This window comes from Pholcus phalangioides, unplaced genomic scaffold, assembly GCF_987345545.1.
Source record: "Pholcus phalangioides strain wild (caught in Gottingen) unplaced genomic scaffold, Ppha-v1.0 ptg000031l_1, whole genome shotgun sequence".
Taxonomy (NCBI): Eukaryota; Metazoa; Arthropoda; class Arachnida; order Araneae; family Pholcidae; genus Pholcus; species Pholcus phalangioides.
This window is the reverse complement of record NW_028301621.1, coordinates 8713229-8732292: the sequence shown is the minus strand read 5'-3', so window position 1 is coordinate 8732292 and position 19064 is coordinate 8713229. Positions and strand designations below refer to the sequence as shown.

Sequence of the window (19064 nt, the reverse complement as noted above, 5' to 3'; positions counted from 1 at the left end):
ATATATGTAGGAAAGAGAGAAAATTCAACTGCCCTTATGGGGGAATCGAACGCCCTAGACTACAAAGGCAACGAATATCTCAATCTTACTTTGAAGCTCGTGTGCACTAAACGGGACCGTACATAGACGGTCCGACCTAACTTAGACCAAAGCTCACAATTGCTCCTCAGATAAGTCGCCATCTGGCGGCAGTGTCAGAAATTGTGAGCTTTGGCCTGAGATAGGTCTGACTGTCCATCTACGGTCCCGTTCAATGCACACGAGCTCTAAGGTAAGATTGAGATATTTGTTGTCTTTGCAGTCTAGTGGTTTAGGGCGTTCACCCGGAAAGTGAAAGGACGTGGAAGGACGCCGAAGCTTAAACGCCCGAGAAGGGTAACAGATTTTGATTCGAAGTAGAGCCTCTAGCCACTATGAGAGAAGACAAAAATTTTCGGTTCGAACTTATAAGTGTTTGTGGAAACAAAACTTAGCTACACGGAAGAGGAAACGACTTCTCCGTTTCGATCCCCCAGATCCGATCGTTGAGAACCGAAAATAAACCGCCCGAGAAGCAATGACTTTGAAGCAGAACCTACCCACTCAGAGCTATGGCGGGAGCCGCCGATTTTCAAATCGAGCCTAACGTGTTTGTTGAACGAGAACTTAACCACTCGGAGAGGTGGTAAGGAATGCCTTTCATTTCGAACCTACTACATTAGCACACACCAACTCCGGCCATATCACCATACAGCAATTTGTTGTCGGTTGAGTTGAGTCGAAAATGAAGGCGTCATCTACCGGTGGTCGTCTCAGGTCCGGTAGGTAAAGAACTTGTTACGCCCTTTCCCGAAACTTAGCCACTTGAGAGGGTGACAGGAAATGGCTTTCTTTTTGAACTTAAAAGTTTGTTGAACCAAAGCATAACCATTCGAGATAAAAGCAGGAAACGCCTCTTGTTTCGAACTTGACGTGTTTTTTGTTATATCTAAGCATAAAACCACTCGAGATAATGATAGAAAGCGACTTTCGATTTGAACTTGACGTGTGTTTTGAATCGAAGCATAACCACTCAAGATAGTTGTGGGAGACGACTTTCGTTGCGGACCCATACGTCTTTATTGAACCAATCTTAACCACTCAAGAAGATGGCAATAAACGACTTTCGTTTTGAACTTGGGCGCGTTTGTTGAATCAAGGCTTGAGATTCATCGGTCATTTCAGACAAAGACGTTCTACGAGTTTCAATAAAAGACGCAGAATTTAGATTTTTTTACCCGTGCATATGATGGCTTTCCATCTCTTTATATTATCTACTCTAGCCCTCCTACTCCCCTTTAGGAGACATCGGTCGAAATTGTCGCAAAGGTTCTAAGGTTCCAAGCTGAAGCAAAAAATCCACTCTTTCAAACTTCTCAATGGCATACAAAAAAAACCCAAAAAATTACGAGAGTTTTATGAGTGGGTGAACCGAGCGCGTAAAAAAAGAACCGCGAGCAGAAAAATGGAAGAAACGGAGAAGGAAGAGTTGTTTTCCCAATTTTGTGTCACTGACATCAAAGTGAGTCAGACTTGTCATAAGTGAGTCCTCAACTAGCCGAGACGAAGAATTCAAGTCTGTCGGATGATTATGTATGCATACATATTTCTGGGCTCAAAAACCGGGCAATGGTGATGTAGCGGTACTATAGGCGGAGTTATACAGTCAGTAGTGATACACACGGTGTCAGGATCACTAAAAATCGAGAAAAATGGGTTTTTTTCCCAGAAGAGAAGAGAAGAGTATGCTGTGCGTATGTCTGTAACTGTCGTCATCAAAGTATATTCCACCCCTTCCCCATGCTAAATAGTATCCTTTCTGCTCCGTGCTTTCACTTTTTTGTCAACCCCTTTTTTGGGACATGGCCTGCCTTGAAACGCATCATCCTCATGCTACATACAACACACCATCCTTTCACCTGCCAGAGTAGAAAAAAGAAGTAAAAAGAAACCATCTCTCTGTCGTCCAATGAGAATCCGCCCTCGCAATTTTTCTCTTCCAGTTTCTATCAAAAAGTTTCATAGGGACCTCTTTCTTGTAATTTTTCTTCCAGCATCATCTTCTTCTTTTTCCTCTTCCGACTTTTTCTTCTTCTTTCCGTTTTCTTAAACCATCATCCTCTTTGGGCAACAGAGAGACAGGCCCAGCCATCCTACTCCACCAGCAGTGTATCAGTTGTCCCCTTTGCCTTGGCACATTCCCTTCATGTTAGGAGCGGGGGAGGATCTGTGCCTTCGTTGCGGTTGTCGTTGGACTCTGGCTGCCTGCTGAAAGACAACCATTTCTTCCAAGCTGTGAGCGTTAAAATAATAATTGGAAAAAATTAAAAAAAAAAGAAACAAGAAGGAAAAGTTGAATTTCTGGTCTCGGTTACGGGGTTTTTGTTTCTTTCTTTTCTTTGGAAGTGACCATTGAATAAGATATTTCCATCGAAAAACATCGACTATAAGACAAGGAGGAAATACAGGAAAAAAAAAAAAAACAAGGTAAGAAATTTTAAAATCTAAAACAAGGTGTCTCTGATGGCAGCAATATATATAAAATTTTGCAAATTTTATGCATTTTTTTTTATTTCAAACGAAAATTTGGAAGTCGGTGTTCCTGTGCCGCGTAGTTATTTGCTTGGACACGTGACCTATATATATTTTTTTGCTTGGATTATGTGTAGTTTCACGCTAGTTCACCATATTGTGTGCCGAAAATGTCATTCGGAAAATCACGTTTTTATATTCTTGTGATAGGGCGTGGTAGCCCAGATCAAGGATAAGATCTGGGTAGAGAATCTGTGTGCCCAGAACAAGGATAGATCCTAAAGTAGCAAAGGATTTTTAGAGGCATTGCGAGTTCGATACCCGGTGCGTCCTGGTCAGAAATTTTCCTGACGCGGGGGTGCAACAGAAACGGTGACATGACCACAGAAAAAGATTTCTACAGCAGGGAGTCCCACACCGAGGTGTTGGGTACCAACCTTCCAGTTGTAGTGTACAAAGTTTTGTTTTTGTGTAATGAAATTCTTTTTCCTAGTTCAACTCAATAGTCAGATTTATGGTAGCAAATATGTGTGATATAAAACTATCTCATCACTTGATAAAGGAAAATTTTTACGTTTTTTTTTATTCCATTGATAATAATCAGCACATAATGTTTCTATGAGGCTTGATTGAGCAAAAGCATCTACTGTTTTTATTTGCTCTTCAGAATTCCAGTCTATCACCATCGAGGCAACCCCATTTCTGGTTTTATCTTTCTAAGAGTTGGGTTGTGTCGGAATTGTTGCGAAACCAAGCAGTCCGTGTATTGGTGTGCAGTGCATGTTACGTGTCCAAAAGGTGCTGCCACCCAACTTTCGTATATGAAGCAAGAAACTTGTAAAATCAAATAAAAAAAAATTTCCGAGTGTAATTTACTGTTGTGAGTCTGCTGCTCACTGTTAAAACCAAAAATTATGACGCATATTTTTGCGCAACGACAACCGCAAAAACCTGATTATAAACAGGCTCCCATAAATTCGTAAATAAGTTAAAAATTCACAAAAATTGAAAGACAAACGGTATATTTGAATGCGGTGTACGAAAAAGTTACTGGGGATTTTTTTTTTTTGGACATAAAAATGTTTGCCCGATTTTTTTCACAATAGAGGGCGCTACAAGAAAGAAAATCAAAAAATTGGTTCGCAGAGCCTTTCTTCAATCTCTTCTGTATCTGAAACGTTAATGAAGCTTCAGCCGGCGAAGATAGAACAACTTCGCCAATAGTGCTTTGTCCACCGACGTCAACATCACAATCAAAATCTTATGTAAGCGACTGAATTAGCTGTTAATCGTACATCCGGCATTTTATGACTCTGATTTGTATATTTCCAGTGATTTGTTTTCGTGCAGCTCATCGTTTGTACTAAAAATATTCAAGTGCTGCCGAATCCCGTTAAAATGAACTCAAAGAGACCCGAGAAATCACTTCCTTATAAAGTAATTCCAGGTTTTTACATTGTTCCTATGTAAATTTATTTGGGGGATTAGAAAAGCGTCCGTTAAAACGAGATTTTCGCTATAATGATATTCGTTAAAACGGGTTACGACTGTACACCAATTCCTTCACCTTTTATGAATTTTCAAACTAATTACAAATTTATGGGACACCCTATACATATCTGATCACTTGCTGCCATATTTATACGTTCAAGTAATTAATAGGAAACAAAACATATCATAATAATTTTAAACATATAATGATTTTCTTGTAGTCAATCAAATTCATAAGCTTGTATAATAATGGTGATCAAATTTCAAAATTGTGCATGCACTAAATTTTGTAAACCAAACAGTCGAAAAATTTCAACACGTAAAAATTCGGTCAAGAAAATAGAAATAGTTATTTAAAAAACCAAGCGCTTAATTTCGATACAAAAACAAAATGTATATAAAATGCATTTTCGAATATTTTATTTATATTAGGATTGCAGTAGGCCCGGTCCGTTTAATCGGATAACGGATAAACGGATACCGCGCTTAAACGCACTAAAATCCCGCTTAATATGATTCCGCTTAATGTGATAATTTCATCGATTTTTCGCCGCTTAATCGAATATTACGCTTCACACGTCGACTGTTAATACGCATCCCAATCACTATACACATAATGTTTTTCTTTTGAATGAAACATTTTGGAATTAATGGGAAATATGTTACTATGTTAAGATTTAAGAAAAAAATACATTTTTGACAGTAAGTACTGGTCCCTTTTCAATAAGCACATTTAATCATTTTATTTTGTTTTCTGTTAAGCCAATAGAGGGCACTAACTTCCCTAATGAAGAGTAAAAATCTTATGTATTAGGATCATTGTAATTAAATATAATTACAATTTCATTTTTTTTGTCTGATTTATTCGAGAAGCTTTAGTAACACATTGACCCTTCATCAGTTTTCAATATACAAACTATACTAACGTTTTAAATGGCAATTGAATTGTTCCTCACATAATCGGCCCGCTTAATCGGATATTGCGTGGTGGAATCGTTGATATCCGATTAAGCGGGGCCGACTTTATTTGACAACGTAACTCGGAAATAACGTATTCCAAATTACGTTAAGTTGGTTTTGCAGCAGCTTGCGTATGTATGCAAAGAAAACATATTAACGCCATACTTCTCTGTCAATACAATATGCTACCTAGATAATACAGTCAAACACGGTTACAACGACACCTCTGCTATATAGCGACAGCAATTTCAGGTCTCGGCCGATTCCCATAGAGAATAATGTTAACGAACCCTGCTTATAAAGTCAATGGAAATGGATCGCTCTCGGATATAACGACATTTTTGCGATATGTAGTAGTACTGTAGTCATTTTTTAATTTTGATTTCTCATTCGAAAAAAAATGTTTTTTTTTAAACTGCATTGATATTGGAGCTTTGCCAATATTTTTTCTGCACGTGACAAGGGTGTGGTTCTTACCTCATGAAAGCCAAACCGAATCATTATTAATTTTTATGAAACTTGAGCGGGAGCAACAACAACAACAATAATCGCTTCGGGTCTTGATCACGGTGAAGAAAAAGAAATTAATTAAAATACTTTAATTCAGGGCAATTATGATATTTTTCCCATGGACATGGCTCTTACAGCACCCAAAAGTGTCCATGCAGATGACAGCCAATGGCATTTCATGGAATTAATTCACTCAATCCTCAATTTAAAGATCTTCGTTGATGAGATTTCCAACTCGGTATAATTAACGGTGAATTTCTCAGAGACATAATCCATTGTAAATGATTTTGAATAATGTGCTGTTTATTAGGTTCAAGACTCACAAATGGGGAGTGAAATGGTTACATTTTTCCTTTGTTCACCGCATTCATGTGTTCTGATTTAATTCAAAATTCGTTTCAAATAGTCTGATACCTTCTAAAATGCATCAAAAACCATTCTCTAGTAGAAATATCATTAATAGAGCCCGGAAGTTTAGGCACTAAAAATGGCCAGAATACGCAGGCAAAAAGGCACTAAAAATGCATTTATATATAATTAATGAAAACAAGCAAAAGTAACTAAAAGTTACATATTAAGGATTTAAAAATTGGCTAAAATCTTATCTGCACTCTCTGAATTTTCTGTTTCAATATTACATTATAATAAGTGCATTATCAGCCAATTAATTTGATGTTATCATGTCAAAAGAAAGACGTTTGTGGATCCCCTCAAAAATAAGTCGGATTTCGATTCAATCTAATATTAAAATGTAATTAGTTCACATGCAAAAATATAGTGCTAGCTGCAATTAAAAATGATAATACGAAAACTATAACGTTCAGTTATTTAAAAAGTATTTTTATGATAAAGATATATTTTTCTCAAAATTTTCAAACATCGAGTTTTGTATTTGATTGGTTTGCATCGATTTGGGGAAAAAAAGATCTCTCTCAAAATTCTGGAGATGATTTTTCCGCATCTGAAACAAATTGCCATGATTGCTTGCAGTGTATTTATTCTGTGTAAAAAAAAAAAAATCCCAATAAAACATGAGTTCCTGATCTAGAGCCCTATCAGCTCCCACATGGTGTGTCGCCATGAAGTCAACCTCACAATGGGCTATCGGGACAGTCACTGGTCAGCTGTTCAGCTACAATGATGTGCAATGCATGGACAAGACATGGGAAACATGTGGAAAAACCAACTTCTAATTTATTTATGGCTAAAACTCTTACAATTTTGACGCGGATTCGGCGGTATGTTGAGTATTGGTATATTGACGTATAGGGACTGTTCAAGTATTACGTAAGCAAATTTTTAGCCATTTTTGACGCCCCCCCCCCCCTCCGTTGTCAGCAAAGTTTCGTCATCACTGTCCCCTACCTCCTAATGCATATTGGTGGGATCAGAAACGTACGCGAGGGGGGAGGGCATAGAGGGCTCGTGCGTCTCCCCCCCCCCCCAGACGAAAAAAAATTTTTTTAATGCAAAAAATATTTTTTTTAAAAATTGAAATTTTGAAAGAAAATATCTTTATATGTGATTATAATCGCGATTTCTGTTAATTTCAATGCTATTTAAAGGTTAAGAACTCAAAGTTTCTCCTTAAAAAATTCATTGCGACCCACCCTTCAAGCCATACATGGTAAATCCTTGACCCGCAGACCAAATGTGGTTATCTGAAGGTTATCTGATGTGGCCCCCCAAACGGTACATTTTTACAAATCGCTTAAATGACTCGTGGCACAATTCCAGAGCATTTAAGTGGCCCGTGGCACAATTCCAGAGCATTTAAGTGGCCCGTGGCACATTTTCAGATCACTGAAGTAGGCCTCAAAGATCACTTTCATATTCAAAGCTCCCCTAAGTAACCCGCGACACAGTTACAGAACACTTAAACGATCCATGGCACATTTAGAGATCCCTTGAGTGACATGTTTTAGAGCACTTAAGTGGTCCCCCAGTGCGGTTCTACGTCACTCAAGTTATCCGCGGAACATTCCCAGATTATTTAAGTGAACCGTGGCATAATTACGGATCCCTTGAGTGATGCGTGGCGGGGCACAGTTCCAGAGCACTTAAGCGGCCCGGAAACATTTTCAGAGCACTTGGATCCGTGAAACATTTAGAGATCATTAAAGTGGCTCTGTAGGGGACTTATGAATAAGTAGAATGTTAGTTCAGGTGCCCAATAGCTATCGAAAGGTTTTTTTCCCGTTCTTGGTGCACTGGATAAGATGCCATTAAGAATATTTCATATCTTCATAAAGGGTGGATGATGACGTTAGCATCATCCAAACTCCCCCCCCCCATGTCATCAAAAGTCAGCAAATCGGAACCCCCCCCCCCCCTCCATCGATGCTGACGTAATACTTGAATGACCCCATAGCAGAGATGAAAAGTCTTTCACTTTTATGCCCAACACCGCTTTTCCTATCTCTCAGGCATTTATGGCTATTTGCGGAGCCAGGACGAGAAAGGCTTTCAGATAAGAATTAATATTGAGAGTTGAAGAAATTTTTTTTTTTTGGAAGTTTTCAAGCTAAAAATATCCATCCAAGTTCTACAGAATATGGCCTCTGAAAAATTCATGAACAAACTAAAAATAATGTTAAAAAGGCATTTATGGCAGAAAAATTGATAAAACACTTTTTTACAAAAAAAAGTTTGAAAGTAAGCTAAAAAAAGGGCATTTATGGCATTTTTCCTGAACTTCCGGTCTCTAATAATTAAAATAATTATTTAATCATTGTGATTCATTTCAAACTTTTTACACATATTTTTGATTGTATATGCTATGCCACAATGAAGTTTCACATGCCTTTGCAAATTTTCAAAAAAAAAAATGCATTACAGTCGAATCCCGTTTTAACGAATACCGTTACAGCGAAAAAAACTCGTTTTAACGAACACTTTTCTAATTCCACAGATAAGTTTACATAGGAACAATGCAAAAAAAACCTGGGATTCCTTTATAACGAAATTTCGTTATAGCGAAGTGATTTCTCCGGTCTCTTGGAGAGTTCATTATAACGGGATTCGACTGTATTAACATCTTACGCGGATGATAAAATAACATGATATCAATGTAATTGAAAAAAAAATGCTTCAAACAAAATAAAGGGAACTGTTTAATTCATAAAATAACGAAAAGATTTGTGAGGACTATATAAAAATACTTATTATTTAAAAACATAAACTGAAGAGCCAAAAAAACTGGTACACAGGCATGCGTATGCAAATAAAGAGATATAGAACCAATCAGAGTACGGCGCTGCGGTCGGCAACGCCTATATAACACAACAAGTGTCTGGCATAGTTGTTAGATCGGTTACTGCTGTTACAATGGCAGGTTATCGAGATTTAAGTGAGTTTGAACGCGGTGTTATAGTCGGCGCACGCGAGATGGGGCATAGCATCTCCGAGGTAGCGATGAAATTTGGATTTTCACGTACGACCATTTCACGAGTGTACCGTGAATATCGGGAATCCGGTAAAAAATTAAATCTACGACATCGCTGCGGCCGGAAAAAGATCATGCAAGAACGGGACCAACGACGACTGACGAGAATCATTAAACGTGACAGACGTGCCGAAAGCCAACCCTTCCGCAAATTGGGCTTTCGGAGCCGAAGGCCCACTCGTGTACCCTTGATGACTGCACGACACAAAGCTTTACGCCTCGCCTGGGCCCGACAACACCGACATTGGACTGTTGAGGATTGGAAACACGTTGCCTGTTCTGACGAGTCTCGGTTCCAATTGCTTCGAGCTGATGGACGTGTACGGGTATGGAGACAAACTCATGAATCCATGGATCCTACATGTCAACAGGGGACTGTTCAAGCTGGTGGAGGCTCTGTGATAGTATGGGGCGTGTGCAGTTGGCGCGAAATGGGATCCCTGATACGTCTAGATACGACTCTGACAGGTACGTAAGTATCCTGTCTGATCACCTGCACCCATTCATGCCCATTGTGCATTCCGACGGACTTGGACAATTTCAGCAGGATAATGCGACACCCCACACGTCCAGAATTGCTACAAACTGGCTCCAGGAACACTCTTCTGACTTTAGACACTTCCGCTGCCCACCTAAACCCCCAGACATGAACATTATTGAACATATCTGGGATGCCTTGCAACGTGCTGTTCAGAAGAGATCTCCATCCCCTCTTACTCCTACGGATTTATGGACAGCCCTGCAGGATTCATGGTGTCAATTACCTCCAGCACTACTTCAGACATTAGTCGAGTCCATGCCATGTCGTGTTGCGGCACTTCTGTGGGCTCGCGGGGGCCCTACACGATATTAGGCAGGTGTACTAATTCTTTTGGCTCTCCAGTGTATATAAAACTTTTTGAGTTTCAAAATTTTAAATTTTAAATTCAATTTGAATAAGATCGAGTCAATGAAATCGACTCAAGCTTTTTCATTATTTTATGAACTGAACAGTTTTCTTTATTTCGAATCAATTTTTTTTCAGTTACATTGATGTCAAGCTACTTTATCATGGGCGCAACATGTTAGTATAACGCATTTTTTTTATTAAAATGTGCGGAAATTTACAAAAGAAATAAGTATTAGAGACGTGTAAAGCATTGTGTTTGCATATACGTTATATAGCCATGGGCATTTTGCCTGTTGTGGCCTTGTATTTGTATTTATAAGTCAGTGTTCACTTTGGGGTTTAGACAGTGAGCTGTAATTTGAGTTACTTGCTGAAGGATCAGAAGGGATCTTACACAAATCTATTATTTTCTGCCATTTGATTATTTCCTTCACTTTTTTTTTTCATTTCGACATCATACATGCGCGTTATGCTCAAGAATTTCTCTCATATGGCATCAGACACGCGTCTCCGCTGATTCGCATAATGCTGCGGGATTCTCGTAATTTTGGCCTTCCGTCAGAACTTTTTTATAAAATGTCCCGTATTTTTCCTATTTCCAACAAGGCCGAGTTAGATTTCTGGAAATTAAGAATTAAAATTATTTTCATGACTTATATTATGATAATTTTGCCCCTATCATAATTAATTACAGTCAAATAAATATATTAATTTCAAATATTTGTCAAACATATACGTTCTTTTGGTGAATTAAATTTTAACTTGGCAGTTTCACCCTATCAGTTTCCGCATTTCGCGATTTTTCAGCAATTTTAGTGATTGTTGGCAACTTTTCTTGCCCTTGACAATTTTTTCGATAGTAAATTTCAAATTTATTTGCCTTTTACAATTATTTTGGTTGTAACTGGAAACTACTTGCTTCTGGCAATTTTTTCGGCTGTAAATTGCAACCTTATTTGTCTTTGACAATTTTTTCTGTGGTAAAATGCAAATTTATTTGCCCTTGACAATTTTTTCTGCTGTAGCTGGCAACTTTACTTTGCCTTGACAACTTTTTTTTGACGATATCCCGTATTACTTATGAAGAAAATAATTATTAAAAATTTAAGAAATATGGTCAGCCATAATTTATTTTATTTTTTGAGGCTTTTCGACCCATGTTGAATGGTATGAGAGGACCCCCATTTTTATCCTAATGTCCCGACAACAACTTCTTAAGTGGGTTCCACGCTGCGGAAGTTTGAGATTATGTGTGTTGCTTGAAAATGTCATTCAAATGGTATGAATATGACAAGCTTTGAGGTTTCTTTTTTTAAGGTAACAGTGGGGGAATGTGTGGTTTTCTTTGGGAAAGCTCATGGTTCTCTTCTCGAATAACCGTCAGCTTAAAAAAAAGAGGCTTTTTCCGTGCGCTTTACTGAAAATGCAGGAAGAAAAAAGGAAGCTCACATCATTTCTCTCCGTTTCTAAGCTGCAAATGCTATTTCTGACGCAGCAGGAAGTCAAATAAACCTTTTTTTTTTCTTTCTTTTCTATGAACATTTTTTGTTGGCGTTTTGTGAGGATGATTATTTATGAAACTCTAGACGAGACGTATACGAATTCTCGGATAGGGTTGTCATACATCCGGCGGGAAAGAAAAAAAACAACCTAATTTCCACTTTCGTGAAGTTTCACAAAAATTATTTCCAGACAGAGAATTCCAGCATAGTGTCTGACTCACCAAGTACACCCACAATATGGGGAAACAAAAATGTCTTCTTGGTGACGGCTGGAGGCAAGAAATTCAGTAGACGCCACTTATTAAAAATACGGATAACGTTATCTTTCGGATATTGTTATCACTTTTACCAAGTAGAGAACGACCTAATATCATAACATAGGAAAAAAATTTGTGAATAGTTATCAGGATTTTGTTTTCACGTCATCAATTTTTTTTCGTTGAAAGTTCTTTTGTTTTGCGTATTTTGAAGCAAAAGTTGAACCAGACTCATTTTATCTGCACATTTTACTTGTTATCAATCTGTTAGACAAAAATTTCCGTATGCAGTTCACAATGGGGCCGTAATAGCCGCTATCATCCATATAGGGGGTGTAGCGTTTTCTTTTCTGCAATTCCTTTCCTACAGTAAAGGGAAGTGTAAGGTAAAAAAAAAAAAATCCCTTTCTTCAGTTTATGGTCAGTTTCTTTCAACTAACCACATTCACAATTCCTCGGCCGGGAAAGTATCACAAGGGAGTCTGTGAAACCTACCCTATATTATAAAAATTATCGTGATTCGTAATACACATTAGACAGTTCCAATTCTAATTCCTCGCAATTCATGAATAAAAAAAAAGGATTTTAGCTTAAAAAAGGTAAAAAAAATCCTGTTTTAGAACAATTTAAAAAAAAGCACGATTTAACACTTTGAAATGTGGGATAGAAAAACGAAGTTGTCCCGTTTTGATACGTCCCATTCGGTCAAACTGGACATATGGTCATAGTACTTACAACTGGGATTTTTTTCGGCTATTGTTATCACACAGAAATCCCGAGTCCCAATGTGATTAAATTAAGCAGCATGCACTGTAGTCATAATTTTAGATACAAAAAATGCCACAGCGTCTTCCAAAAATTCACCCTCCATTCCTCAGGAAATGCGCCTTTTCATATAAAAATTGGCACAGGGCTGGAACTGTAAGAAGGGGACATCGAGGGGTGATGGTCGCGGGAGAAAATCTTGAAAAAGTGTCAAATCTTCGGGGACAGGACGGGACGAAAAATATCGTTATAAAATCATCAACTGTCATGGTGAGAGGGGTGGCAAAATGAATTTTTCATAGCCCTACCCATGGAAAAATTCTAGTTACGGCCCTGGGTTGTCCTTTTTCAGAAGTGAACAAATGTATAGTGCAGGAGTGCACAACCTCCTGCGCGGACCAAATGCGGATCTCCAAGTGGGAGGGGGGGATTCCCATCCAGTTCGTGAAAGGTGCTCCGGTAAAAAGGATCGATGCACACAACACAATATAAAAATACCTAGGCTAACGATATCTCTTTAAAAATATGGAAAATCGGGATCCATACGCAACATCACTAAAGTTGCCAATTACAACGAAAAAATTGACAAAGGCAAGTGAAACTGCCAATTACAGCCAAAAAATTGACAAAGGCAAGTGAAGTTGCCAACTATCGATAGAAATACTAAAAAAACATTAATGGCGGGAAGTAGAAAGCTACTGCAAGTCGTAATGGGTAAAAATGTAGTTCAAAAGAAGCATATGTTTGAAAAATACAAATACAAATATACAAATACAACGCCACAACAGGCAAATTGCCCAACGAGGTGGCTGCTTAAGAACATCATGGATCCCCGAGCCATTTTTTGGAGGCCCTACCTACTACTGCTACACCACACATGCACCCCGCCCACACCCCCCTCCACGTGGAACCCCCAACGAATCGGTACATGCGGGAATGTGCGTGTACGTGTAGTGCAACCTGACGTAAAGTTTGTTTCTGTGTAATGCTTGTTATGTGTAGTGCTGCCATCTGCCACCAGTTTTTCTAACTATGAGTGAAGTGTTATGATTGAATGATTTATCGTTGTAGGACTGTTGCTCTCTGTGGCGAGACTTTTTAACGGGGAGATCGGCTCGCATTTGCGCCTTGAAGTTGGGAACCACAGAAAACCAACTTCAGCCGACCACCACTGTGGGGTTCGAACCCGGATCCTCGCATCGCGAGTCCGTCACTATAACCACTCGACCACCACAGCGGCAAATGTACGAGATGAATAAATTCACTTGACTATAATCAATTATTATAGTCCCACTTATCATAGATAATCTAACTCATAAATAAAGTTATAGGACTATAATTATCATAATATAATTTATAAGTCATGAAAATAATCTTAATTCTTGATTGGTTGAAAAAGTTGGGACGGCCAAAATTACGGTAATGTACCGTAAATGGGTATAGAAAAAAGTGTTACGTTGAGAAAACAGGGGGGAAAAGTCATCCTCTGGGCATGACAATGTTAAATTAATAGGCTTTCTAAAGGAGGCGAGATATCTCGTCAATGCCACTTAAAGGGTTAAATGTAACATGCTCGTCATGCTCGTTATACAGTCGAATCCGGTTATAACAAACTTCAAGAGACCGGAAAAATCACTTCGTTATAACGGAATTTCGTTACAAAGGAATTTCAGGTGTTTTGCGTTGCTCCTATGTAAACTTATCTGAGGGATTAGAAAAGTGTTCGTTAAACCGAGATTTTTTTTTCGTTATAATGGTATTCGTTAAAACGGGATTTGACTGTAGTTGTTGGTAAAGGACTTATGGGGCAATGCCCCCTCCTATACGTAGGTACTGGCCAAAATCCAACCCGGTGACCCTGAATGGATCCAATGATTTTTTCAATTTCTTCATGATATAAATTTACTATATTTACTATATTTATAAATTTACGATCTCTTTGCCCACAAAATATACCGAGTGTCCCATAAATTCGTGAATAGTTTAAAAATTAGTAAAATTGAAGAGCAATCGGTATATTTAGAATGATTTTTTTTTTTTTTTTTGCGAAAAAGTTGTTCTCACGAAGAGGAATTTTTTGACAAAAAAAAATTAATACAAATTTTCGTCGATACAGGGTGCTGCACGCCAATCCAGTGGGAGTGGTTGGAGCTCGAACCTTTCTTTAATCTCTTCGGTGTCTGAAACGCTCGTAAAGTTTCAACCGGTGACTCATGGCTGAGGTAAAACAACTTCACCAATAATGCTTTATCCACCTATATGTCACCTTTATGTAAGTGCCAGAAATTTAGAAATGAGCTGTTCAATCGTACACCCCCTATATTTTATAGGACTCTGTTTTGCGTATTTCCAAGTCATCTACTTTCGTGCAGCGCCCTCTATCAAGAATAACCAGAACTAAATTTTTTCACTACATAAACACACCGCATTGAAATGTACCAATTCCTTCAACTTTTTATGAATTTTTGAACTAGTATTTATGAATCTATACACTCTGAATATTTTCCTGGAGTTCCGCCAAAAATCCCGGTGTAAGGACCCGATTCAAGGATTTGTATGGAAGTGGGAGGGACCATAAATCAAAGTGTCGTGAATTCGATCAAGAGAGACCTTTCGGGTTATCTCCCGAATGATCAAATTTTAAAACAGTGCGGAACTTCGCCTATAGGTGATGCACCACCAGGAATCGTTCTATTTCTGTTCAATATGTGGTTGCCTATAGGATTTTTTCTGTTCACGGGTATACCGAAAGCAACCCGTAACCCTATCACATCCAAAAGCCGGCATTCGTGTCTCAGCATGTTTTATATATAATAAAGGAAAAACCAGTTTTGAACAGAGAATAGAAAAGTAAACGCAACGTAGATCACTAAAAATGCAAAATACTGAAAGACCAAACAGCCGTTTCAAGTATCTAGCTCTTTTCTTCAGTAGAAAATGGTCTGGTATAGCGCAGACCACTAGCTAGGAAAAAAAAAGCACGTGGTTGGACAGAAGGTCGAGACGTGCGAATGGTGATAATGATGATGATGGCAGAGGATGAAATAGATGATTGATTACGATTATATATCAGACATAGGGTATCAAAACATCAGGGGCTAAATCGTCCTTCTATAGCACAACACTACTACTAAACCATACATGCACCTCGTCCATATTCCTCTGCAGATCTTCTAACGAATTGGTACATGATGGAATATGCGTATACGTATTGTGAACCTAACGTGAAGTTTGTTTCAGTGTAAAGCTTGTTATGTGCAGTGCCGCCATCTACCAACAATTTTTCTAAATTTAGTGAAGTGTAATGATTAATTAGTTGTACCGTCGTGGACCTGTTGTACCTCTCTGTAGCGAGACTTTTTAATGGGGAGATCGACTTTTTAATAGGAAGATCGCGACTTGCATCGAAGTTGGCCACGTTTTCAAACGTGGGCTGCCTGGGCCCCCAGTGGTCCACGGTCTAATTGTATAATTATAAAATGAATTAATGCTAAGTTGAGAAGTAAATAAATAATGTAAACAAATTACTTTTGAAAATAAAAGTTTTAATCAAATTTAAAAATGAAAGCACCGCTTGTTAGTAGACTGCAGTAGTAATGTTGTTATGATTTGCCAAAAATTGCATTTGCGGTGACAGCTCTCGATAAGCGGCTGCGAACAGTGGCGTGTTCGTGCAACCCAGCTACTTTGGGAGCCTGATCTAGCGGATGTCTTGAGGTTGGGAGTTTTAATCCCAGCAGTGCTCTGTTGATCGGGTGCCCGCATAAAGCCTGACGTCAATATGGTGGCCCCGCGGAGGGGAAGCCCGTGGCCACCAGGTCGATCTCCAAGGAGGAGCGCACCAGCCCAGGGCGGAAACGCAGTAGCTCTCAATAGGCGTATCAAGCGTTGTTTTTGTTCTTTTACATTTCAGTATATGGCATTGTTATTGTATCACATTTACTAGTACTAGACAGAGTCGCGCGCGCGCTGTGCGATCGTGTGGGCATTGTGCTGGACTCTCGTCCTAAGGATTAAGGTTCGAACCCCTTTGACGGGGCACAGTGGTGGTCAGTTGAAATTGGTTATCCAGCTTCGACGCGTGAATGCGTGAGCTGGTCTCCCATTTAAAAAAGTCTCTCCGCAGGCAGACCTACAACACGATACTGACACTACATGAAAAATTCAAGCATTTCCATTTTTATTTCAGCAAATGAAAGACAGATGACAGCATGAACACGAAACAAGTGCAACTCCACAACATAAATACGCTAGGGCCACACATGCACTCAGAACACACATTCCGGCATGTGCCGATTCGTTAGAAATTCCGTAGAGGAATGTGTGCGACGTGCACTGACCGTTAAGTAGTAGTAGTACTGGATAGATTGTGCCCATTGTTCGAGAACATTCTCGCTACTAGTACTGAACCACACATGTACCTCGTCCATAATCCTCAGCGGAACTTCTAATGAATTTGTGCATGTCGGAATGTGTGTATATATGCGTGTTGCGAACCTAACGTGAAGTTTGTTTCTGTGTAATGCTTGTTATAGTGCTGTCATCTGCATTCTCGCTGATAGATGGCTAAGTTCTGCTGCTAAAAATGGGACAGACACAGTGCCATTTTAACGCATTCACTCACCCGGGCATGATCCGGCGACATCAAACGAAGAAGGTCCTCACAAAAATGAGATCTGGTTAAACCTTTCGAGAGTAAGCATGAGAATTTCCCCGGTGGGGCCTCAGAAAAATTACTTAGCCCCGGGAGGGGGGAAGGAGGTCTACGATACTCTCAAGACGGCTCTGGACAGACACCAATATTTCTGGGGGTCTACGATTACAAGTGGAGGTCCATGGCAGACATCGAGATTTCCTGCGTGGGGGGGGGGGGTGTCCACGAATAAAAGTATTTTGGAACCGTACCTTATGGAAATCCTGTAGACACAATGCTTGGCGGGATTTAATTTGCCCGACGGCTGGGAGAAATTGCTCAAGAAGATAGTTTAAAGGGAGTAATGTAAGGGCTAAACGTAAATAAATGTCAAGTCTGAACGAGAGAGAGAGACTCTCGGCAGCCACAACCGAAAGCAGTGAGCAGCAGCAGCAGCAAGATGCCACAGAAATAACTTCGTAACAAGATCTCAAGAGAGAGATCTAAGTCAGAGAGCTAAACAAAAAATAAAGAGAGTAGAAATCCGCGCCATCACACACACACAGATGCACATTTCTTTATCATTTAAGGCAAGAGAAGCAAAAATCAGAAGCCAAGGCGGAGAGAAAATACTTCTTCATGTAAACAAACTTTGCTCAAAGTTATTCCCTTGTAGCTCTTCTTCTTCTCTCCCTCTCTCTGTATTATGATTGAAATGGTTGTCGCCACTTCGTAGATTTATCGCAGGGTCTGGCAAAACACCAAATAATTTTCTTCAATGACGTTCCATACAATCATACGAATCTCTTTTTTCTTTCCAAGGGAAATTAGAATGCACGACATTTTCAAGTCTAAACAATTTAAATGTCACGAAAAAAATCCACTGACGGATTGAAACGCACGAACTCCGATGTTAGCCGCGAAGTGGCGCCATCTATTTTTGAAGTAAGAAGTAATAGAGTTAATAAAGCTATTTGGAATCTCATACATTTCATATCACAAGACGTTCCTGTAATTTTGGTCGTCCGAAGTTTTTCATTAAAAAATGTCACACGTTTTTTCCCCGTATTTTCAACTGAATTTTTTATTCTTTACTTAAATCAAGAATCAATAATTATTTATTATTGTTTTCAGAAATTAATTTTTGGCTATAATTTGCAACTTTACTTCCATTTGACAATTTTTCGGCTATAGTTGACAAATTGACTTGTCATTGACAATATTTTCCCTTAAATTTGCAATATCTCTTGTATTGTTCCCGATTTTGCGTATTTTTGTCGAGGAGATATGGTTAGCTTATATATAGATCATATTGATATTTTTCTACCGAAACACCTCTCGTAGGCCAGATGTAACACTTTGGCAGGCCGCATTTGACCCGCAGCTCAAAGGTTGTGCACCTCTGCTTTAGAGTATACGGTATAAAAGAAAGAAATGCGCTTCTACAAATGTACATGCTTCTCGTGGACAAAATCTAAGCACTCTAATGAAATGGTAAAACATTTCGGAGAAAGTGGTGTTGATATGGTCCCTGACAATATAAGTGAAGTATTATATGTGTTCAATGCTGCCATCTATTTTCGATCGTGACTCGGTAGGGGCTGTCATAGGTTATCCGAATTCACAGTGAGCGGATGTAAACAAATTCCTCAAGCTGACAACCACCCTTGCATGGGTAGAGAAGATCAATCCCGCGATTTACCGCGATACTGATACGGCCTTACACAGCTGATATGGTTCGCTAAGAACAAGCATGTGCTAAGGAACATTACGTGACATCTGTAGATTCTGATTTTTTATAGTCCTCTTGGGAACCAGCAGTTTTCTTCGCCATCTAGCCGATTCTCGCCAAATGTTGCTTGTTCTTTTCTGATATTACCAGTAAGATAAAATTATATTATACGTGCATCGAGATCTTTATCTCTCTACGCGTCTATACTCACCTACCGCAGGGAGTCTCACACTAAGGGGTTAGCGCACCAACCTCTCAGTGAGTATAAAAAAGGCTGATCGGAATTTTCAATAAAGTGTAGGTCCCGGTCTAATTAGCTCTCGAGATCTA

The 19064-nt window shown here is 39.0% G+C and overlaps 1 protein-coding gene across 2 annotated transcripts in view; it reads left to right on the top strand.

Annotated features, from left to right (window-relative positions):
• Positions 1–2047: 2047 nt before the first annotated feature.
• The window catches only part of LOC149067093 (filamin-A-like), a 70265-nt gene continuing 53248 nt past the window's right edge, over positions 2048–19064 (top strand). Inside the window, exons 1-2 of one of the 2 annotated variants that reach the window (XM_089252843.1) lie at positions 2049–2505; positions 14486–14591. In XM_089252843.1, the coding sequence (XP_089108969.1) occupies positions 14583–14591 (9 nt within the window). In that variant the 5' untranslated portion in view covers positions 2049–2505; positions 14486–14582. Of the gene's footprint in view, positions 2506–14485; positions 14592–19064 lie in introns of both variants that reach the window. The other variant, XM_089252844.1, reaches the window with a different exon arrangement.